The 25,141-nt window shown below is 41.6% G+C and overlaps 1 protein-coding gene across 2 annotated transcripts in view; it reads right to left on the bottom strand.

Annotated features, from left to right (window-relative positions):
• Positions 1–25,141, bottom strand: part of AUTS2 (activator of transcription and developmental regulator AUTS2) — a 971,187-nt gene that overhangs the window by 281,554 nt on the left and 664,492 nt on the right. For both annotated transcript variants that reach the window (XM_077836749.1, XM_077836748.1), the window contains exon 5: positions 1,462–1,491. In XM_077836749.1, coding sequence (XP_077692875.1) covers positions 1,462–1,491 — 30 coding nt within the window. The remainder of the gene's footprint in view (positions 1–1,461; positions 1,492–25,141) is intronic.

The following is a 25,141-nucleotide window of genomic DNA, read 5'->3' on the forward strand; positions in this document are numbered from 1 at the left end:
TAATAGTAATGCATTAGAAGTTCATATCTAAAGATGCAGGTTAATATTCTGTGTAAGAAAAACCCAATAAAACCACACATCTCTGTTGTCATTCTCTGATATACTCCAGTGATTAGTTTTCCTATGGAGGGGAAATCACTAATGGAGTTAAATGCCACAAACCAAAGTAAATAGTATATCTTAACATAGTTAACAAATGATTATGAAAACCACAGAAGAACCAAATTCCCTGTTTGGGAAGATATCAAAAGCTGAGAGCCAAAGAGTTGGCAGCTGAAGGCACAGGGAGAGAGTTTTCCTTTTCTTCCTCCTATACAAAGACATCACTGATTAACTTTACTGAATTTGAGCCCTTGAAGTCTGTCGTCTCCTTGTGCATTTCACAACATGCTTAGATTCTTTTCTGATGTGTCAGTGGAGATACACAATGGTGTCACTGTAAAGCACATCATCTTCCTTCTTCTTGGTCTACTTGGAGTCAGTTCACAGAACCTAGTCACTGTCCTCTAAATAATGTGAGGGAGTCACATGGAGCACACATCCCCACATTCTTCCCCAAATGTACCCAGCAAAGAAAAGAAGAGTAGAAAGCAGTTAAACTGACAAAGAAAAAGGTTTGGGGTCATCCCTTAAGGGCCGTCACACACACAAGACTAGCAGAATTCAACCTAGAGATGACATTTTAAAACCCTTTTTCCCCATTGTGATCATTTGTTTTGACAGGCAAGAACGTTATACAGAGGTTTGTTCACATCAAAGGAAAAAAATCAGACATATGAAAATACATTGATGCAACTATTACAGTTACTAGCATCATGAACAACAATAGCTTTATCAATCAGTGCTTCCCTAACATTTTTAACAGCACAACTTCCTCCCACACACACCTCGTCCCAAGGTTCTTACGGTGGAATCATTAGCCCTTTACAAAGAAAATCTATTGATCTGCCTAAGGGCCCAGCTTCCAAATGTTGTTTCTATGGAGGCACTCTCAAAAATAAATGTATGAACCCGGAGAGCTGGCAGAACCTTGCATGTGCACATGCAAACCAGACAACAGTGTGGATAAACAACCTATTTAAAACTTCACATGTGGATCTTTGCAAATATGTCCCCTTGCGTTCATGACATGTTCGTGTTTCCAAAAGGTAAGTGCAGCTATACAAAGGGCCAGTGGTCAACGCAGCATTCATAAGCTACACACGTAAATTACGTTACCAATATGTTACAGAATGGGAGGTGGAGCCTCTAATTCATGGTCTAGAAAAGTTTTTCCAAAGTGTCTGATCTAAAACCCATTGAAGTCAATGAGAGTCTTTCCATTGACTAGAGTGGGCACTGGATCAGGTCCTAAAATAAAATGTATATAATCAACTGCAAAATAGAAGTGAATCCAACAAGATGTTCTCTGTGCCTATGATGACATTGAACAGTACAGGTTGCAAGTGCTCCCCAGCTTACCTTCTCTTCTTGATCACTGTCACTGTCACACTGAAATGGAAAAAGAAGAAAAATAAACATGGATAAGAGAAACCTTTCCAAAACAAAACAGAGATAAAAGATATGAGTGAAACACACATAGTCCATGAGGCTGCAATTCCAATTCCTTTGGAAAGAAACAATTATTATATAACAAGGATTTTCCCCCCACCGCCTTGCAAACAGAATTTGCAGTTAAAGACACCACACTTGTATTTTTGTTTCCATTACAATACTACTATGATTCAACAAAAGTCATTTGCAATATATGCCCTATTCCCCCAGTCAGGATAATTTACATTCAAGGAAGCTGGTGTTGCAACAGGGACAGTTAGAAGCCAAAATTAAATCACAGGGCAGGAAAAAATATGAGCTGCTTCCTTTATCTGATGAAAAGCAGGTATCATGCTGCCTCCCAACAGATCAGCTGCAAAGGTTTTGTCAATGGCAGGACATGGAAACAGTTTAGACAACACAGGACAAGTCTACCATTTTATGCCATTATTACTGTAGATGGCTTGCTCTGGTGCCATTGCTCACAGATGATTCACTGAAAAATTCAGATGACTCAAGACAAAGTGAAATGGAACTGACAACATGTTATATCAAGGCTCTATTCGGTGAGATGTTCTGGACTCCTATACCGGGACTGATGATGACACGTAAACACGTGTACTGTACATTGCTGATTACCACACTGGTGTATCTCGCAAAACATCTCTTCCAGTTGTTCAATTTTTAAATATCACAAATAATACCACAGCTAGAAATAGGTGAACCTCAAGTGGGGAATCAGTATTCATAAGAAACCAGAAGTTCAAATCTTACCTGAACTATTGATGTTCTTAGAGTCAGTGAAAATAGGGACATAGGAATTGCCTTATCAGCTCAGACTACTGCTCTACTATCCTGTCTCTTAGAGTGGCTAGTAGCAGATGCTTCAAAGAAAGAGTAAGACTGCCACAATGCACAATTAAGTCACCAAAATAATCTTTAAGGATCTGGGCCTTCGTGCCCTGAATCATGAGGAGTTACGTTCCTTACACATTTTTCCTAACTAACTTAACTGTAAAAGTTTTTGTCTTTTCACTCTCAGAGTTCTCCTAATTCTTTTCTGGGAGAGAGTAAATGGTAGCACCTGGTTTACCTTCTCTGCACCACTCTACTCATGACCAAACTTTGACTCAGAATTATTCATAGATATTATCGGGCAAATAATTTCAAATAATGGATAAATTAGAGAAAACTGCCATCTGCCTGCAGATAATTCCCAAATAGGAACAGAGGTGAAATTCACTGAACAAATTATTCATTAAAAATGATTTATCTAACTCTAGTTTGCACCTGGATACTTTGGTGACTGGAATAATATTAAAAAAAAAAGATCAGATAGATCAGGTAGATGAGACAGAGTTTTATATCAGAACTTAACCTGAAACAAAGAGCAAGGCAGGAGGTGTGTTGGTTTGTTTGTTTGGTGTGCATGCCTGCTGTGCATGTGAGTGTGTGTGTGAGAGAGAGGAGTATTAACAAAAGTAACATTTGATATTTTTATACTAGAGAGAGGGACATATACTAGGAGACAGCAAACATGCTTTTTCCCCCTTTCAACTTGCGCCCATCCTGAGACTTTGATCCTGCAATCACTTATGCGCATAAGAAGTTCCACTGAGTTCCATATAATCATCCCTTGTGCAAAGTTAGCCAGATATGCCCTAGATTTGCATATATGCCAAAACATAGAGTATTTTTCATTACAAAGTAAGTATCATTATCCCCATTTTACAGTGGAGACACTGAGGCACAGAGAAGGGAGCAGGGAGGGGGAAATGACTTAGGCGAGATCACTCAAATAGCCAGTGCTGAGGATAGAACCTAACCATTGACCCACACTGCCGCCTCCTCCACTGTTTTTTTCAGTGTCATAAACCAAAAGGAGAAAGCACAAAAATGGATGTTGTGAATTGACAACAGCAACAAATCGTTTTAAATGCCTCCCCTCCTGCTGGAGTTTAAGGGATTTCTCCCTGGTTCACAGGTTTGGAGAGAGATTGGTTTTGTTTTTTTTAATTTGTTTTTTTCCAGGGAGAGGAAGGTTGTTGTTTCCCCCCCATCACAATCTCTTACAACTTCAAGTTGGCAAAGTAATCAATGACCTCTGAATTTCCCAGCACAATGTTTGCCTACTTTTCAGAGATGCTGCAGAGAAAGCTCGGGGAGCAACATCCGTGGGAACGCTTATTTCCATCAAAGTGTTAAGCTTCCTGCCTTCCGACAGTCCAGTTCTAATTTCAAGGTCCGCTTAGTTCTGCATCAAATAATTACTGCTATATCCAGAAGCACCTTGTCTCCAGAGTTAAACATATGGCGAAGGACTGAGACCTACTGCTGTCCATTATGGAAGCAACATGGGTGCCAAGCTTATTAAAAATGCTCAGGCTCCCTTCACAACATGCCCAGCGACTGACAGCTTCGCGATTCGGCCAGTCACGCCGTCTGCCAAAAAAGCCTCTGCTGTGCTGGGGCCCACATGGCGCTCTGAGAAAACCGCTCCATTCCTGGTATTAAATTCCCATACTAACCCGAGGACTTTGCCGTGAGCTCAGCAGGAGCGCACCAGCCAATTTACAGCTCCATCCTCAAGAGCCCTGAATGCCAGCCTCTGGCAGAGACGAATGATGGTCAAACCCCTACAGCTCATAAATTATGCAAAGGCAATAAATGCACTCAGCAAACAGCTCCTAACGTTTGCCTAGCCTGGCTCCTCATACAGTTTGTAAAATGCCAGGAGTCCTGCATGTACAAGGCATCTATTTTACTCATAAAGAGGTTTTGTTGAGAAGGAGCGAGGGAAAGAGACCCACAGTCCTGTAGGGCTGTTTCAATAGCAGAATGTTATTGGCAAGTTTGATGAAAGAAAGGGAGGGAAAAAAGAGCGGGAGATGGAAGAGGATTTACATTCTGTGTTGAGTTTAAATTTTCATTTCACACATATGTGTTTCTGGCCCAGAGTGTGCTGCATTGTAATGCTAAATGGGCTTCTCCTCGAGGATAAAAGATACAGGATCCCCCACCTTTCATGAAAAAGAACAGAGCCATTTATTTGAATAGAAATATTGATCAAGACATTAAGAGGAAGAAGAATAGGTTTGTTGCTAAGGCTGAGAATTGGAAGTTGGGGAACTGTATTCTCTTCCTGGATCTGAACACGCTCACTGTGTGCTGTTGAGTAAGTCACTTCGGCCCAAATTTTCAAAGGTGGTCAAAGGATTTGCATGTTTCCATTTCTGGTGCCTTTTTCCAGAGATTCTGAAGTACCCGCAGTTCCCATTTACTTCAGCTGGAGCTGCAGGTGCTCAGAACCTCTGAAAAGCAAATCTTGAATGTCTATAGTTAATCACCTCCTAAAATTAGAGGCCACTTTTGAAAACTTAGGGCTAAATTGTTCAATGCCTCCATATTTTTATTCTCATTTTACAAATGAAAAAATCTGCCTACTTCACAAGGGTACAACAAAACTAAAATGCACCGATGTGCGTTAAGTACTTGCGATGGTCAGACAGAAGGTACAAGAGAATTGCACAAAAATAGAATTGTGTAATCTTGATCTCAGCTCACCATACTATACAGTCTTTAGCAGCTTGAGTCCTGATTCAGTTACCTACGAAATAATTGCTGCATTAATAATCAAGTTCATGCGAACTCACTGTGTTACACAGCCACGACTAATGACCTGTCAATACCTTCCTTGCATAGCCTTATCTTCTGACACCTATAACGCAACTGTCAAGAGTTGCTCCAGAAGGAAATCTTACCTGACGAGACAAATTCTACTGGGTGAAATCAAAGGGCTTTCACAGGTGCGAGGGAGAGCAAACAAGATTCTCAGCCCAATATTAAATATATCAAATACCAATTTGGATTTTTGTTGTTGATATAGGAGTGGGCAGTTAATGGAGTATAGTAACTCGATGTTTCATCTCCACGAACCTCTAATTCAAAAAGGGCTTTGTTCTTTCAGCCAGTGCTTTTGCAAGTGGTGTTTTATATATATATAAAACTAAAATATTGTGTTGCATAGACATCAGACTTTTGAACCAATTTACTATAGTCAGTAAACTTCCAACAAAGAGCTTCATACATGCATTTACTGTCGATGAACTATGCCCCTGTGCAAAGAGCTAGCACACAACTTGTGCACCATGCAAGTCCCTATTCTGGGACTTAAGCAAAGCCATTTGCACAGGGGCGAATTACACTCTGTGCACATACTATGTGGGGATAATGTGCAGATTCCAGTCCTATGCATATTGCGTCTCTCAATAACCTGAGCCTGACGCATGTGCTGCATTCAGATAATCTCGAGATTTGGGTCCAGCAGATACAGTCATTCAGAGCTATCATGGCCTGCTTTTCAGAGGGGTTGAGCAACCATCGCTCTCATTGGGCCTCACTGGGTGTCGCGGGTGCTCAGCACCTCAGAAAAGCAGGCCAATGAGTCTGCAGACAAATATTACAATTGAACAATACACAGCTCTTTTCCCTGATTCTTATGAGCGCGTTACTTCCTGTGCACGCGCTGAACACAAGTTATGGCTGCTGGCACTTATGACCATATTTTCTAAAGAGCTCATGGCCATATTTTTAAGTGTTCAGCAACAACCACTGGGCCGCATTATTAAAAAAACAAAAACAAAAAAAAGCCCAAATCAAACCAAACCCAACCCAATGCTCAGGGACCTAAATAGGAACCAGATTTTCAGAAGTGCTCAGCACCTATCAGCCCCTGTGATGACACTTACAGCCAGGTTTTCAAACAAACACAACACACAATATGGTGAGTCTTCTGAATAATTTAGCTCTTTGGGCCCCTCAAAGAAAGCAGCGTTGGACATGACTAACGTTTTCACAGTCTCGTGCTGGGTAGGAGGAACCCGGTTACAATGTTCACAGAGGAACTACAGGTCTCCAAACTAGCCCTAAGACAAGTGTCAGAGACAGGATACTGAGCTAGATGGACCATTGGCCTGTCCTAGAATGGCTGTTCTTCTGGTCTTTTTGATATGCCAGTCTCACTCCCTCAACATTCAACTCCACTCACAGGTGACCAAACGGAGCTCTATTTCTATCAACATGTTGTATTTACTTGTGATACATATTGAAAATGCAAGATCACTCCTGATTTCTCTATATACAGAGCACAGTATCAGCACTCCTCAAAAATACAGTAGTAATATCATCAGACCAGTATCAGCTTTTTCAAAATGGGCACCTTTATTATGTGGCTTCACAGTCCCCATGTCAAGGGACTAGGATTTAAGACTCATTTTGCAACTACGCACTGAGACCATCATGCTTGAACAGCACTACACTATGAATTGCATCCTGATACCCATGAACCTGTGTTTATATACATGCACTGCAGCCACCCCTGCAAATCTGTGTTTCTAGAAGCCTTCTGAAGTGAGGAAGCAACATCCAGTTTGCAAGAGTTCTAAACTGACCAAAAAAACGTATTGTTCCCCTTTGTGTTCCAGGGGAAAAAGTTATCAGGACAGGTCATGATCATAAGATACGCTGCTCTCCATCTGTCCTTTTTGCTGCATAAATATAATTCCAGACCCAGTTAATTCATCTGCTCCAACAAGTGAGAGTATGTACCTGAAAAATAGAAGAGTTCTCTGTCTCAAAGTTGGGGTTTAATCATCGTTGCTGCGTTTTGAAGAGGAAGGCTAGACAGCTGAGAGTTAGTCCAAAGAAGGCAGCACAGCGCTAGTTGTGGAGAGTAAAGGTTAAAACCTTTTCCAGTTCCTGCACAGTGAAAGCTGTCCCAATTCCACTTTTCAGAAATCAGTCATCCTATCATGTTATAACTATAATTTGGGCCCATTTTAATAGCTTGAGAGAGCTGGTGCAAATCAAGCTGAGTGAAGGTCTGAGCCTTCTCACCAGCTCATTCAGGCTGAAGCCCCACTATGGAATTCTATGTACCTCACTGATTGAATACACTCTTGTGCAGAAAGTGGCAGTCATTGAATATATCATGTACAATGACACCGACGAGGACATTGTTCTACATTTCCCTCCATGGACTTTGCTGGAACAGCTATTTCGTATCTTGAATCCATTTATCATTGCCACCAAACAAGTCAGCACCACTGAGGTAACTGCGCTGAGCAAAGATATGCTACTCAACTGTCTGCTGAAAAGAAATCTGAAGAAAATGAGGAAAAACCCAAGCTGCAACCATGTTCACACCAGAGGTGAAAGTAGGCCGGTATGGTGTACCGGTAAGAAGTGGCCACTGGCATGGGCCCGTACATAGCCACTGCAGTGCTTTAACACCGCCGCCCCTTTTGCCCCCCCCAGGGCCGCAGAGAGGAGAGAGGGGGAAAAGGAGCAGCTGCCCTGGGGCCCGGTGATTTAAAAGGGCCCAGGGCTCCCGACCACTGCCCCCGCTACCATGGCAGCAGCCAGAGCCCCAGGCTCTTTAAATTGCCGCTGGAGCTCCAGGCAGTGTGGGCCAGGCAGTGCGGAAGGGCTGGCGGCGAGGCTGACCCCCAGCCCTGCCCCTTCTGTCTGAGGCCCCACCACTTCTAGGGGCCCTGAGCCGGGCCCCCGTTTTTATGTTACTTTCACCTCTGGCTCACACTGACATAAGCAATATTCTTGTCCATCTATCCACCAGTGACAAATCGTGAGCCTCAGAAAAGGGCAGAGGGAATATATTTTAGCTACACACTTAGACCTCTGCTTCCAAGAAAAAAACATCTTCGAGATGAAAGGAGACAGAGACGGACTACACAGGCAATTTTCTAATTGATTCAATGGAGACAATGAGACTCTCGAAGAAGCCAAGGGTGAGCTTTGACTTTCTTTCCTGTCTCTGGCTTTACCTGCCAGGAGCATTCAGCATGGTGCTCCTGGCCGTAGAATCTTACATGTAGTGAACTGCAAATTAGTTCATATTACATTCTCCAAAGCAATTAACATCGATTTCTTGTAAAGTCAGTCTTTAAGGTACAGGTGGGCTGAGGAGGTTTAGGGTTTGTTTTTGCAAAACTAACGTCATGGGTTATTCAGCTATAGGTTCTGTTTTATCCAAACCACCAAAGTTTGAACAAAGAATTCCCAATGTTGGCCTCTTTTCTGGGTTCTATTTTATCAAAACCATCTCTGCGCTGATGAAAGGTACTATTTTTGGAACTCAAAATTATTTTGGCCCCTTAGGACCATTTTCAACCGTAAGTTGTTTGAAGTCCTCCCACCCATCCCTAGTTGAAAAATGACACAATTAATTGCTCTTTCAGGCTCCTCAACAGTTGTGCACAACAAATAAGTCTGATCAGCAGTCTAATTAAGACAATTACAGTTTGAATATCAAAGCCAAAAAATCCAAATACAGTTTATTACTATCCACAAGAAAGAAAACATAAATAAAGTAGGTCAATCTGGCGCATGCATGTGTGTGTGTACACATGCATGTCATCATCATCATCACTTCATAATCGCATTGGTCATTGGGGCACCATCACTGATGAGAATCAACCAATTGTCTCCACCCCTGACGATTGTGTGTCAGTGCTTGAGTCTCTGTGAAGTCCATTCCTGTCCACTCTTTTATGTTGTCAGTCCATCTCTTCTTCTGTCTACCTCTTCTTCTCTTCCCCTGTACTGTCCCTTGGAGGATGATCTTGTTATACAGCCATACCACTTCAGCTTGCGCTTCTTCGCCGTCATCAGGAGGTCTTCCTATGACCCACCGCATTGGGTGATGATGTTGCAGACCTCTTCACTAGTGACATAGCTGAAGAAGGAGATGCCCAAGATTTTACGGAAGTACCTCATCTCTACTACCTGTATTTTCCATTCAAGTTCTGCCGTAAGGGTCCATGTCTCCACGCATACAGAAACATGGAGATGACCAGTGCATGCAGCAGTTTGAATTTGGATTCCAGGGAGATGTTCTTATTCCTCCAAATTGGCTTTAACTTTGCCACTGCTGCTGCCGTTTGCACAGTTCTTGCCAGAATTTCTGCCTTGGATCCTTCATCAGTGATGATTGCCCCCAAATACTTGAACTGTTTCACTGTCTCCAGCTCTTGTCCACTGACAGTGATATGTGAGCTGATCCCATCACATTTGTTTGTCATCAGCTTTGTTTTCTCTGCACTGATTTCCATGCTGTATTTTGCAGCGGTTTCATCCAATCGTTTCACAAGGTTGGCAAGTTCATTTCACTGCCTGCCAGCTGACAATGTCATCAGTGAACTGAAGATTTGAGATTGTTCATCCTCCAGTGCTGACTGTGCATATGTAATCTTCTAGGGCATCAGTCATGCCCTCCAAGTAGATGCTGACAGTGTGGGCAAAAGAAAGCAGCCTTGCCGGACTCCAGTGGTGGTGTGAAACCACGCTCCTGTTGTGTCATTGATGAAAACTGCTATGCTGGCCTTGGCATACAGTTGTTTAATGGCAAGAATAAGGTTACGACCAACATTATACTTTGTCATGGTTGCCCAGAGAGCTTTGTTCTATACTCTGTTAAACTCCTTCTTGAAGTCAACAAAGATGTGGTAGATGTCCTGCTGGTATTGTAAGTACTTCTCACATAGAACACGAAGGTTGAAAATCCGTTCTCTGGTACTTCTTCCCACACGAAAGCCAGCCTGTTCTTCAGCGATGATATCCTCTGCTTGTGGCTTCACTCTGTTCAATATGACTTTCAACATCACTTTGCTGGGATGGCTAATTAAGCTTATGGTCTGGTAATTTTGACAAAATTGCAGGTTGCTTTTCTTTGGCAAAGTGATGATTAGTGACTGTGTCCACATGGAGGGCCACTCACCGGTCTGCCAGATCTTGTTGCAGATCTTGTGAAGTACCATCTATTACTATTTCTCTTCCAAATTTCATCAGTTCAACTGGGATGTTGTCAATACCTGTAGCCTTTCTGTTCTTGAGTGATTTCACAGCTGTCTCCACTTCTTCATGTAGTATTGGAAAGTCATCCTCCTCTGTTGAGTCTAGGCTGTCTAGGACACCAGGATCTCTATTTGTCTGGTGCTTATATAGATCAGAGCAGTAATTTGTCCACCTATTGATGATGTCCCTTTCTTCTGTACGACTGTTCCACTCTTTGTCTTGTATTGTACTAGCTTTGGTCCATCTTTCCTTCATCAGATCTTTTACAAGCTGGAAGGCACAAGCCTTCCAGGTATATATGTGTATCCTTTGCAAATGGTGCTCAGTAGCCATAACTTTAAAAGTACTGAATACAGTGGTTTAGTTAGACACGGGATGGAATTCACCTGGTGCAGAGGGCAAGCATGAGGTACATGTTCCCATGGAGATCCACTTAAGCTCTGTTTTGATTCCAGGATCACTTTGCTCTACTTTGAAGGTTAAAGCGGAACTTAAGTGGTGCACAGGCTTTCTTCTGGCCATCCGCACAGGGGTGAATTTCACCCTAAGAGAACGGGAATGATCTATAGCTAGATGGTTCCTTTAGGCACAGCACTGAGTAAGGGGTAATGTATAAAAGCCACCCCACCCCAGAGGTATCATGCCCCTGATACACCCTCTGAGACACCGTATTTTTTTTCTATCCTTTTTGTTTCAGGGGATCGGGAGAAAGAGGGAGTAGGTTACTGCAGAAAAAGTGCTGTTTACTTTTCCCCTTAACTGTCTCCCACCATGGCTACCCTTTGTTGCATTTCCGTCAAAGATGTTTAGGGCCTGATCCAACTCCCTCTGAAGTAAATGGAAAGACTCCCACTGACATCAGTGAAAGATTAATTGGCCCTTAGAGAAGCCATACCCAACGAGTAATGATGGCACAAAGAATTCAGGGTGGCATTTCCTAAGGAGCCTGCATGAGTCAGGCCCCCAAATCCCACTGGTCACCCCATAGGAGCTGGCACCTTGCTCCCACAATCCATTTTGAAAATTCCAACCCTAGCCATTCTGTAAAATGAACCCACAAGCCATTCTCTTCTGAAGCTGATGCAATAACTTCCTTGTCCCAGTTCACCAAGTCTGAAATAAAAATTACTCCCTATTATTCCATTTTCTGGGGCTCCCAGTGCATCTTTGCTTCTTTAGGACTGTCTTTTAGCCAGAAAGCACTTTGGAGCAGGGACTGTCTTTATTTTGCATCCCTCTACAGCAATGAGCACTCTTTCAATGTTTAACAAACAAGTAACAACGATAAGATGCATCAATACTCTAAAAATAGGTTAACCACAAAGAAGTGAACTAATCAGTGTCAGGTGCAATCAGTGCTTAATAGTGCTCTATCCAGAAAGGTCCCTTTTTCATCCATCCCAAACTTAGACCAATGGTTCTGTCTAGCATCTGATTCTTCCATATGCTGTACCGGCTAATGAAAGCAAGCTGTGCTGATGGACAAAAAGCAAAGCATGTTATGGGTTAAAATAATACAAGAGTCTATTTTTTCCACTGTGTTGTGATCCATAAAAATCACCATGAGCCCTTCCTCTTTCTTCTCTGCCTGTGAAGCCAATTGCTTTGATTGCAGTGATATGAGCTCGCTGAAATGACTTGCCCTTGCTTGTGAAGCAAATGGAACATGCTAATAGAACTTATCGCATTACCCGATGCAAAAGTGCCATAGCTCATTACTTTAAGATAAAAGGATATCATTGCAGACGGGAAGCAGAATTGACTTTCTGAGGCCCGACTTGATGATGATTTAATCAACTGCTCTCTTTCACTTCTCATCTCTGTGCCTGTCGGTTTCACAGGTGCTGTTAAATGAGACACTCGGAAAGTGAGCGCAGGGAAAGAAATTGCTGTCATTACTTTTCAAGAAAGAAGGTATGCAAATTTTCGACAGAAAGATTGCGTTCATAATGGGCCCGGTAAAATACAAGGATCATGCTTGACAGGTGAGGGCAAGTCATTTGTACATCCTCAAAGTGAAGCAACCATCCTCATTTAAAAACTGTGCTCGATAAAAGAAACTACAAATGAAAGCCATGCGGCAGCTAAGAAGCAGCAACCAAACCCTTGAAGGCATCTCTGTTGCAGGTCTGGCTTCAGCACCTGTCTGTGGCCTTTTCAGATACACTGTTTCCTAATTGTCAGATGGCCACATTGTCACCTCAGAAACTCGCATGGAACTCTCACTGAATAACAGCTAACTGCTGGCCCTGCACACTTAGCCTGGGACCTGAGAGTCAAGATGAATTCTTTCTTTCTTCATCATCATCACCACCACCACTCGTAATAATTGCAAGAGAAAGAAACAGATAAACAAAAAGTCAAGAAAGAGTTAAGGTTGAGACTACATATTAGTAACCTAAGGGTAAAAAAGCATTGTTGGAATGGTGAAATTACCCTAAAACCAAATATTACAAACCCAGGAGATTTAGAATTAAGGTTTCACTTAAAAGAAATCCAAATACGCTAAGATATGGAAATACAGTTAAGAAACTCTAATAACCCTAACTCTGCCTTGTAGTGATGGCATTCAATAACTGTCTCACTCATTAAGGTATTTTAGTGTTTGTGATCTCAGATAAGATTCAACTGATTTTTCATGAAGGGTGGTGTTTTGTACTGCCAGAATATCACAAAGCAGGCAATGTGAACTAGTGAACTTGGTCCTTAACTGATTGTCACCTTATTGATTAAGAGTGTTCTCATCTATTTTCTATAAGTTCTTGCACGACGCTCATGACCATAGCATGCAGAAGTCTTCCAGTAGTACACATTAAGGAAGGTGACTAACATCTGTCACATGTTTGTTCTCTCATCCTCTCAACAGGGACAGAAGCATGTGCAGTGGAGTCTTGTTTTGGAAAAAAAATTAATAATATACATACACCAGTGTTTCTGTGTTCAAGTTAGAGAAGGCAAACAAAAGTGCCTTGCACTTAGAGTGTGAGGTTTGTGATGGTCATTAGTTCCTCGGGGAGTTCACGCCAGTCTTGGGCCGATCCCCAGGAAAGCATCTCTTGCGTAGATGAGCTTTACCCTTATTGTACGGAGTTCTACTGTGCCAGAGGACTGAAGGTGTAGACGAGTTTTTGTATTGAACTGAACTCAAAATAATTAATGTATTTACTTGCCCTATTCTCAGAAAATTCTTTCTGTACTCGAAGAATGAATGCTCTAAGTTTGGAGAGGATATGTTGTATTTTTCATGCATAACAAAGAGGTTGAATCCCTGTGCATAACAGAACTCAGCATTCACTATGGAGTTGTGATCAACACCTCCGTAAAAAAGGGTTCCGGAGACCTTCTGCCACCAGGGTCATCTCCACAATCCCAATTTCTTCACTGTGTTTTTTTTTAGGTGAGATTGTGGGCCAAATTTGGCCCCACAATTGAAATTCAGGCTGGGACTTCCAAAGGAGCCAAAAGACATCAGGCACACAATTCTCATTCCAATTCAGTAGGGTTTGGGAAAATCCCACCTTTAGAAAATAATTCTGCTAATGACACACAGCCCTAGCTCACTTTTTCTCTCTTAGCTGCACCGGCCACAGGAATAAGCGGCATTAAAAGTAATAATTTTATCCTTAAAGTCAGCAGCTAGGACTAGACGTACAAAGAGAGCAGCTCTTGGGGATAAGATGCCATTTTTACATAGTTCTTCAGAGAACGACATTATACATTTTTGATTGTATTCATTACGATATTCTAAGCATAGGAAATAATACGATAAAGTGGTATATTTTTTAAATGGTGCCTAATCCACTTTTTCCATAAATAGAGACTAGCTGTTAGATTAGCTAGTAAGAGGCATGGTCTCTCTCTGCATAAGTTTCTATCAGTAGGCTTTAAAGCATGTTGTTATTCTATTTTCCTAAACAGATACTTGGCTGACTTCAAGTGTCTTGATCTTAGCTCCTTGGAAGGTGAACAACTAGAAAACTGTGTGCATGTAAGGACTGAAATAAAAGGCAGAGGAAATTAAAATGAATAAAAAGATATAAAAGCAAAGATTATAAATTACGCACATTCCAATAACGGTTTATATATCTGGGATGACTGCTGAGCTGTTCCAATACTTTCAAGTGGTGAAAATAAGAAAAAACTCATTACAAATCATCAGACTATATGGGTTTCAATGAGTAATATGGGTTCTTAACCATTTAAGGGTTTATCCAGGGAATTCTAGCCAATCACCATTAACCATTTGTCTAGAGACTCCACCACGAAACGGTTGCAATTTTGCCTTTGATAATGACATAAAATGGGCACACAGTGAACACTGTGATGCCTAGACTTGATAGGGAATAACTAGGGAATAATGAGACCATGATGATTTGTTAAAAAGACAACTAAAGATTGTAGCCACTCCAGGTTAACGCTCTACTTGGTAACTTCTTGCCTGACTCTCTGATAGAATTTGCTGAAGCTAATCATTCAGCTAATTTTAAGTATTTATTTTCTAAAATGCTAAGGTGCATTCTGAGTAACAAAGCTGGTCATGTGCTATTAGTTGAATTATGTAGTCAGTGAAAAATGCCTTTACTTACCTAATACATGACTTGACATTCCCCCCCACCCCATAATTCAATTATTAACTACTTCCAAAGCTAGCCATATGCGATTGGTCCAATAATACATTGGGATCCTGATCTAACGCCCACTGGAGTCATCGAAACACTGCAATTGGTGTTGAGAAGCAGTGTGGCCTTTTAGGGAAGGCACTGGAGTAGTAGTCAAGTGACCTGACTCTGCGACAGACCTATGGTATGACTTCAGGCAAGTCATTCCAATTCTCTGTGCTACTGCTTCCCCCTTTTCCACTTTTCAATTTCCGACTCTCTCTCTTTGGGAGAGGGGTTGTCTCACTATATGTTGGTACTGTGACTGGCACAATGGAGTCTTGACCTCAGTTGGGGCTTTTTGGTGCTATGTAATACATCTACATAATAAAACAAGAGAGAAAGAAGAGGAAGGACACCATAGATTTGGATCTTGTCCTTGATGAACAATGCATTATTCAACCAATAATTTCATCTCATCTTCGACCAGCTCAATGGAAGCATCTAAAGAAAAATATATTTCAGTCTAAATTTACTTCTATTATAGACTCCAGAAAACAACAACAAATAGAAACAAACCAAGTAAAATCTTAATGAGAGAGCACAGTGGGTGTCTGCCATAACAGGCTGTAGCAACTCTGAGAACAAAATGGGTGCTGAGCTTCACATCCAGGGAGAGTTATTTGACTTCTAAGACAATGATTTCAAGGGAAAAATAGCATAAAAAATCCACAGAAACAAAAAGCTAGCTTTTCTAATCCCAGAACTTTAAAATGGGTGAAGCCATTTAAACGGAACTGTGTAGTAAGTAAATAATAGTAATAATAATAATAATAATAATAAATAATCATCATCAACCCCAAAACAACACATCAATTGATCCTTAGTGCTGAGACCTTAACAGCTGAGCTATAAACCTCTTAATAATGGGATCCTAATGGATACCAAAAAACTCTTAACTAAGTTATAGATGGAAGCTATAAACATAACCTGAGACAAAATGATTTGTGTGTGTTATAGGCAGCTTTCAAAAGGCCATAAATGCTCCTGATTATCATAATACTAGAAAATAACTCAGACTGTTTGCTCTGCTTCTTGGTTGTTGATTCTCTCTCTTTTCTTCTCTCTATTTTATAATTAATTACTGGCATCGTTGTGATATATTATTATTTATGGTTGTCTTTATCTTTTTTGTATGATTTATACATTAATTGTCTGTGGTATATCTGGGGGAGGGGGATGATTATTGTAAATCTACAGCAAGCAAATACAAATTGCAAAGACAAAGGCACACTCTGGCCTGCCTGTCTCAAATTTACAGTTTTGACATACTGTATGCAGTAATTTGGAATCCGTAATCTCTTATTAGAAAACAAATGCATTATTTTTGTTCCCAATGCTGCTATTACAATAATTGAATTTTAAAAAGGGACTGAGTTTCTCTATTCGGAGGTAAGAATAATTGTACATCCCCGATTAAAATCATGGGAGTAGAAAAGAGATCTATAAATCTGGAGTCAGGAACCTTGAGCTATTCCTGGAGTGGTAGGAGAAAAGGAAAGTAAATTAATATTCAGGGAAAGACACCACCTATTGCAACATCCACTGTCTACTGTTTCTCTTGCTAACCACATGGTAAAACTGATGCAGTCAGAAGGCCATACTGGGTACTGTTCATACTGCTCACGGAACTCTGTGCTGGCTGCAATTGTGTTTAACCAACTTTGTCATTCTGCTGACCTATTTGTAGGAGAGGGGTCTTGTCATAGACCCACCTCCTCTCCTCTACCAAAAATCTCCCTTTTACTTGGCTCTCAAAATATTTATTTCTGCAGATCACTGGTGGTTTGCAGATTCCACCTCTGGTCTAGGTATTTTAGTCCAGGGCTATGTCTATATAAGGAAAACTGGAACTCAACAGGTGCAGCTCCAGTGGTAGCAGAAAGGGTGGAAGCTGTAGACAAGAACTTCTGGTTCAGGGACTGCTGTCTTTTAGTGCATATACACTATGAGAAACAGGACTTCTCAATTCTGGAGCAGCTCCAGAAGTTGTAGTAAAAGAAGTGGTGTTTTTTTTTACTGCTGTGTCAGATAACCTTACCACCACAACAAGGCGGTAAAATACCTCAACCTTGTATTATATAATTATTACAGCCTACACTTTTAGCATTGGTGGTAAATTACAACTCCTTATTTTCCTGGCACAGACAAGGGTTAGTACTGTTTTAATAGCAGGCTTTTAACATAGTGCTCAGATAAAATTATCCCTGTCCACACAAGTCAGGGAAAAGGCGAGAGCCTCGCTAGCAACCACTGTGCTTAAATACGGCTATAGCCAGTACAGTATTGACTGCAGTGTAGATAGGGCTGACTGTATGTTCTATTTTCAGTTGTGTCAGGACAGAGGCTTCACACTGTTAAAAACAATCTCTTCCACAGGGAAACCCCACAGAATGGCCAGGAGACATCTTGAGTATAAATAAAGGACTTTCCATTAAATCATATTGTCAAGGGAAGGGGGCCATAGTTTTCCCATACACACACTGAGCCAGCACAGGGAGCATCCCTGCAAACAGGCAGGTGTTCCAAGTTCAATGTGGAATATATGCATACCTGGGGATATCTACAGAGGGCTGAGGCATTCATGCAGAAGTCCCTTGTCTCTGTGCTCACCCCTCTGTATTGGAGAACAAATCTCTAAGGAGCTATGCTTGCACTGGTTCTCTGTCTGCAGGTATCCTGAAAATGACTTTGCATCAAGGGAGAATGTGCATAAGAGAATATTAATGAGCCAGCATTAGCCAAAGGCTTGAGGAAGATGATGCTGCGAAGTGAACACTCACTGCTTTCTCCAGGCACGTCCTCTACAACTACACAGCCCTAGAGTTTCAGACGGGGCTTCCCCATAGTTGGAATGATGCCATATAGGCTCCATCCCTTGACTCTGACCAACAGAGACTCGTTTCTGTGCAATTGCTGAGAGGTTATGATATGAACGAAAGAGCTAGGGTCAAAATCTAGATGTTCTGATACAACGAATGGCTGTTGAATCAGAATTTACAAAAGAGCTCAGCATCCACAATGAAGACTAGATTTTTCAGAGCTTCGTTCGTTCAGAGTAAATAGCCAGATTTTCAAAAAGTCTTAGCTTGCTGTGTGCTGACCATAACTGTCATAATAGATGCTGGGCATTTTTGAAAATCTGATCCCAACTTAGATACTAAGCTCTGACCTCTTGAATATCTGGCCCTAGAAAGCCTCCCAGATTTCAGGCAAGTTTCATTCACAAAAGATTAAGTCCCTTCTATTGGAATATACCCTTAAAATCTTTTTTCCCCCTGAATTGTTACGTTACTTATCAGATCCTCATTTTCTAACCAATTTTGAAAAGTGGTGCTGGGGAATGTGTGAAAAGTGGTGGCGTATTTAGCTTAATTAAGAGAAGTTCTGGGGTGACTTGATCAAATCTGTAAGTACCTACATGGGGAACAGAAATCCAGTTAAAAAGGGCTCTTCAATCTAGGAGACGAAGGTTGGAAGTTGAAGGTCCAATGACTGGAAGCTGAAGCTAGACAAAATCAGACTAGAAATAAGATGCAAGTTTTTACCAGTGAGGGTAATTAGCCACTGCAACAGCTTACCAAGGGCTGTGGTGGAGCCTCTATCACTGGAAATCTTTAAATCAAGATTGGATTTTCTTCCCTACAAGATATGCTCTAGTTCAACCCCAACTATTGGACTGGAAGCAGGAATTAATTCATGGAAGTCCTCTAGCCTGTGTTATGTAGAGTTCAAACTGGATGATCCCTTCTAGCCTTAAAAATCTATGAATCCTTAAGTTTCTCTCTACATGATCTCTCCATTTTCTATTCTAAGGCTAGTTTGTGTATTTATTGACCAACAAATCAGACGTGTAAAAATTCCCTTCATATTTCCCCTTGAAAATTCGCCAACACCACCACACAATTCTGATGCCATTAGAATATACCAGGCCATTGGACGTAGCCCTGTACTGGAAAGGTTTCTCGTTTCATTTCTCATTATTTTGGCATGTGGTTAAGAAGAATCTTTTTATTTTAGAATGGTTTCTTGTTTTGCTGTTGTTCCATGTGTAGCTTGGTGGAGTTTCACAAGATTTATTTTCATCACCTTGCATGAACAGCACTTCTTTAAAAGGCATTTGAGCTTTGCTGTTCAACTCGACTACATTTTGGAGTAATCAATAAAAAGGTTTATGACAAGAGGTTTGTTGTAATTTACAAATCCAGGAGAGGAGAGAGAATGCTATGAAGCCATCAATATGGATGTGTGGAACTGCTGAAAAAATATTCTGAGAAGAATCTGAACAACGGATTTTAATCTTACAAGAAAATACAACAGAGCTGTCCTAGCATGGCAGTGATCATAAAAAGACGCAGGCAAGGTCTATGGGAAATTCAAGATGAAATCCAGACTGCACGCCAATGAGATCCTTTCAAGAAAGTAAAAGAGAGAGAGACAGCAGTTTCTCATAAAGAGTTATAGACGGTAGCTGCACTGGAACCATCACATCTCCACGCAAGGGAGAGATTTTGACAGCAAGTTTCTGAACTGAGGAATACTCTGATAATCACAACAGATTCGCCGTCCCTTCCATTCACAGTGGAACAGCTTAAAAATGTGTACACTTAATAAAAAACACACTGTTCTAGTCTCATCCCCAACTCCTTTTATTTATTTATTGCCCACCTCTATCGCACCTTCCACCAGAAAGCCTCTGCACACTTTGCAAAGATTAAATAGCCTCTCCACCTTTCCTTTCAAAGTAGGTTTTTTTTAACCCTGGTTTACCAAATGAGGATACTGAGGCAGAAAATGATGGTGTCTTGCCCAAGGTCACGTAGGAAGTCTGAGGAAGAGCCCAGACTAGCACTCTTCCCCCCAAGTGTCTTAACCATACAACTACCCTTCCTCCAACTTTGAGATTTTCTTTGAAAAAGGCAGGCGGTGAAAGATGGCAGACCAAGTGCAATCTGTTGGCATAGCGAAAGCAGTACTTGAAGGTAGATTTTCGTTTTTCCTCTTTTACTTGGCCACTGCAGTAAAGAAACAGAAACCATCTACCAGCTTCCCCTCTCCAAAAGTGGGTCCCTGCTCCAGCAACATTAAGATAAAATCACCCAGTGGGAATACATGCTTGTGTCTGCATGACCAGTACGTAATTCACAGCTAACAGGATTTGAGCTGGACAGGATTCTACATGTTTACCAATGACAGAAACAATGACCCTTTTAAAATAAAACAAATGAACGTGAAGCGAAGGGAAACCATCTCGCTCTCATAGAAGAGTTGCTGCTGCTCTCTTTGTCTCTCCACAGAGGCTGGCTTTGATAACTTATTTGTGTCTGCAGACAGGAGGCATCTCTCTTCCTTCTCATAAACTGGCTACTATGAGACATATAAATGGTTTCCCGAGATGTGGGTTTGTGTTTTTGAGGGCTGTTTTTTTTTTTTGTCATTCAAATTTTTAACCAAATCCTATGTTATTTTTGACACTTCAGAGCAAATTCCTCGTTCCTGGGAAAATAAGCAATGTATCCAAATGACTGACTGTAAACGTCTCTCCTTAAGCTGGTGGGAAAATGCGCTTAGTATATTCTGTACGTCTTTCTTGCTGAAGTCTTGTCTCCTCCTCAGTCCTCAAAGGGTTAAGCCTGCAAATTACCTTGCTGTGCTTCTGGGACAGCATGAAGGATGGCTGCCATTGCCACGGTCAGATATGACAGCGCCAATTTGATGTGCTGCCATCAAGGGCCTTCTAAGAGCTGAGCGCCCTGATGGTTTTGTGATGCGAACAGTCGCATTGCAAAATGGTTTTCCTCTCCCGCTGCCTCTGCTTCCATCTGCTGCTGGGCCGAGGCACAGCCGGCTGCCTGCCTGTCACAGCATGCATTAAAATTAGCTAGGGAGGAGGCACTCAGTTGTGCTAATTACATTTTAATCATTGGAAATGTGTTGGCAAATCAAGCCTTGATTGCCATCTCCGAGTCTGTCTCCTCCAGCAGAGTGAAGGGGCTGTCTGCATTAGCCGAGGCCTGCTGGCCCACCACTGAGACTGCTTTGGCACATTATTAAAAAGCCACAAGGCTTGTTTCAAATCATCACTGTGTGAGATCTGCTCATTCTCACTTCCCAGGGTATTCTAGCCACTTGGTACTTTTAACTATATCTTTAGTTTACCTTGTGGGCTAAAAAACAATTTTGCATGCGTGGGCGGAGGAAGCCGTAGCTTTACTGCCATGTTTGAGGGCTGCGAACAGAGCGGTTGTCAGAACGTCTTTCCTGTCAACTTTAACACTGTACACAACAGCATCCTAAAATAACTGTAACTTTAGCAGCCCGCATCTTACGATCCGAAGATTCAGTACAACCCTTGCACTGGTCAGGCCGATCACAGAGTGGGTGGTGATGGGAAACCTCCTTTTCATTATTGATTTGATTCTTTAACAAGTTACATGAAACCGAACCATTGCTTATTGTCAGGCCACCTAGTAAACCAAACTTGAAGAGGCCCAGATGAATCGATAAAGTTCCTCTTTAACTGCTCCCACACTGTTCCTCAAAACAGCATGCTGGATGGGAGCCAAAGTGAAGAATTTTCCAAACCCTTCCCCAGCCACATTTAAAACAAGTTTTAGTCAAGATAGGGCAGTTTCCAGAGCAAGAAACTCAAACCAAAAATGAAAAGGGCCAGACATACTCAAACCACAGACCATTTAAAATAAACCCATATTTCTAGAATCCTGAAATCTTATCTCTAAAACTTTTTCTTGTAGCATATTCAGATGACTGGGTCGTGATCTTACAACCACACAAGGGACTACAGTAACTCCTCACTTAACGTTGTAGTTGTGTTCCTGAAAAATGCGACTTTAAGCGAAACGATGTTAAGCGAATCCAATTTTCCCATAAGAATTAATGTAAATGAAGGGGTTAGGTTCCAGGGAAATTTTTTTCACCTGACAAAAAACTATTTTTATATATATACATACATAATACACACACATACACACACACAGAGTATATGTTTTAAACGAACAATTTAATACTGTACACAGTGATGATGCTTGTGAAGCTTGGTTGAGGTGGTGAAGTTAGAGGGTGGAAGAAGGTGGGATATTTCCCAGGGAACGCCTTACTGCTAAATGATGAACTAACTTTTGGCTGAGCCCTCAAGGGTTAACACGTTGTTAATGTAGCCTCACACTCTAGAAGGAAGCACGAATGGAGGGAGAGGAGAATGCATGGCAGACAGAGAGAGAGAGAGATGCGCATTGCTACTTTACGTAGGCTAACCCCACTCTTAAGTACATTGTCTTTTTAAGTCAATCACAAAGTTGAGAGAGCAGCTGCTGCTCCAAGCTCTCTCTGTCTCTCTCCGTCTGTGTCCCCACCCTGCTCTATATGGAGAAGGGGTGCAGGGGGACACCCTGACATTAGCCCTCCCCTCCCCTCCCCCCTCCAGCAAGCAGGAGGCTCAGGGAGCAGCTCCAAGGCAGAGGGCAGGAGCAGCACAAGGCAGTGGAGGGAGGGACAGCTGAACTGCCCGGCAATTGATAGCCTGCTCCGCAGCTGCTGCACAGGGAAGTTAGGGGAGCTGATGGGGGGCTGCCGGCCCACCCTGGTTCCAAGCCCCCACCAGCTCGCTCCAACGGGCTGCTCTTCCTGCAAGCAGTGGACAAAGCAGGCAGTTGCCAAATGACGTCATAAGGGAGCACTGCACAACTTTAAACGAGCATGTTCCCTAATTGATCAGCAATGGAACAACGTTAACCGGGATGACTTTAAGTGAGGAGTTACAGTACTCATGTGAGTAAAGTTACTCATATACATAAGTGTTTGCAGAATTGGGTTCCTCTTACATATCGATTTTCAAAATTGCTCAGGGACAGATTTTCAAGGGCACATCACACTTCTATAGAGACCAGGTTTCCAAAACTGCTCAGCGCCCAGTAACCTCCACTGTGACTCTTCTGGCCAAAACTCCTGAAGAGCTCAAACACCAAACAGGCTGAGCACTTTTTGGAAATCTAGACACTGCTTTTGGTGCTTTAAATTGGTGCTGACTCTTATAAAACTCCGGCCCTTCATGTGAGGTTATGGTGTAGGGGTTCACAACAGAGACCAAATTCTTGAGTCTATAACAGTGGGTGATTAAAAGCAGGTTCCAACTTTCTTCAATATGGACACTTGGGCTTCGCACTCAAGTGGTCAATTTCATATTAGGGCATTGTATAGTCATTTCCAACTGTAGAAAGTAAGTACAAAATGCTACCACCAGGGTGAGTGAAGATTTCTGATTTGGTAGTGCTTTATATTCACTTTGCACTGCTGGAAGTGGTTACACAGTGTACATAACAGTGGAGATTCAAATCCCCATTTCCACATGTCAGCTTCTAACCCCTCACTAAATCTCCTTGATACTTCCCTTGTTCTTAATATACCTCACTTTCTGCCTCACTGAAAGAAGAATAAAGATCTAAAGGGCCCAGACAACCAGCGTGTTTGTTCAGAATTAAAACTATTGCAATGGTTACCAATTGGATGCTCGTTTTGGTGTTAGGATCTCAGCGCCTTACACATATTATACTACCATCAAGTGTAATTTTTGTGTGTGATTCCCATAAAATGGAACTACTTAGAAAAACTAAAACTGTTGTATTGTAATACTAGGGTTAATGTTAAGGCTTTCTAAATAGCATGGAGAGATGCTATGGTGATTGGTGCTCTATCAAATATCTAGTATCAGGGGATAGCGGTGTTAGTCTGTATCCACAAAAATGAGGAGTCTGGTGGCAGACTAACAGATTTATTTGGGCATATGCTTTCGTGGGTAAAAAAACCCCCACTTCTTCAGATAAATGGAGTGAAAATTCCAGATGCAGGCATTACTACATATGAAGAGAAGGGAGTTACCTTAACTCCACTTATCAAATATCTAAATTACCCTGATTCCACAAAACCTTTAGTGGCTTAAATTTGTTCTTGGATAAATCTTGGCTGGTTGAAATATGCTTACTAATTTAAGAGGCTATTTTTCTGACTGCGTAACTCAAAACTGGCGTTAATGTTTAAAAGATCTGATACTTTTTGGCATTTTTACACATTCAAAATGGCCAAGAATTCAATCAGAAATAATTGGCTGTTGTGGGCATGCAAGAACTAGTTTTTATCCATGATTTTGTTACGTATTGTCAAAGATCGCACAATTTAATGGTGAGATTATTTGCATTTACATGATGGAGCCCAATAGTATGTCCTATTGGGTCTGCTTTCAGAAGTCTCTTGATCACTTACTAAGTTACTTACACAACCTGTGTTTCCAAAGTCTGCATAAGTGTGTTGTATGTGAGAGACTCTGTTGGCTCCTTTCAAGCCAGTATGATCCAGAAATGAGGTTAGTTCTTAAACATCTTCAGCACTTATGTCAGGAAAGATTTTATTACCCGAATGGACATATTTGTGAACCTCTTGGAAGATCAAGGAAGTTCCTGCATGCTTCTTTTGGGTGGTAGAACTGCTTTCTATCACTCAAATGAGGGGAAACTGGCCACAAAAAAATTGCAAGGCAACATTTTTGATCTGCCAAGATACACCAAGAATGACTTTGCATTTATGAAGTGAGATAAAATGCTTTAATACCAACAAGAGCACGGCAGGGAAGAATGTCCCAATGAACTAGTGGGATTCCTCATATCAGTAAGGGCCCTCATGTTTAGGATAAGACCCTCAGGGAGCAACCCGGGAGACAAACACTTATGTGGACCAGACTATAAACACAGCAAGAAAAAAAAATACGGCAATATAGAAAATAATACAAGATCTGAGTGCAAATGGACAGACTAGAAACCAACCATATAGAAAAACTTCATATTTTAGCTCCAGACTGCCTTTTGTAAATTATTTTTCCTTTAATTTTACAATCTCAAAGGAAACAACCTGCGACCTCCTAACTGGGTCAGCTTCACTGCCTGTGCAGAGAGGATGGGACCAAAGCCCTGCGACTTCCCATTCACTTTGGAGAGTGAGGTAACTCTGTTGGTTGCTGAAGTCTTTTTGCTTCCTGAGTGGAATGGCTGTGACTGTGCTGGCCACTGCAG

Source organism: Eretmochelys imbricata, chromosome 17, assembly GCF_965152235.1.
Source record: "Eretmochelys imbricata isolate rEreImb1 chromosome 17, rEreImb1.hap1, whole genome shotgun sequence".
In the NCBI taxonomy this organism is placed as follows: Eukaryota; Metazoa; Chordata; order Testudines; family Cheloniidae; genus Eretmochelys; species Eretmochelys imbricata.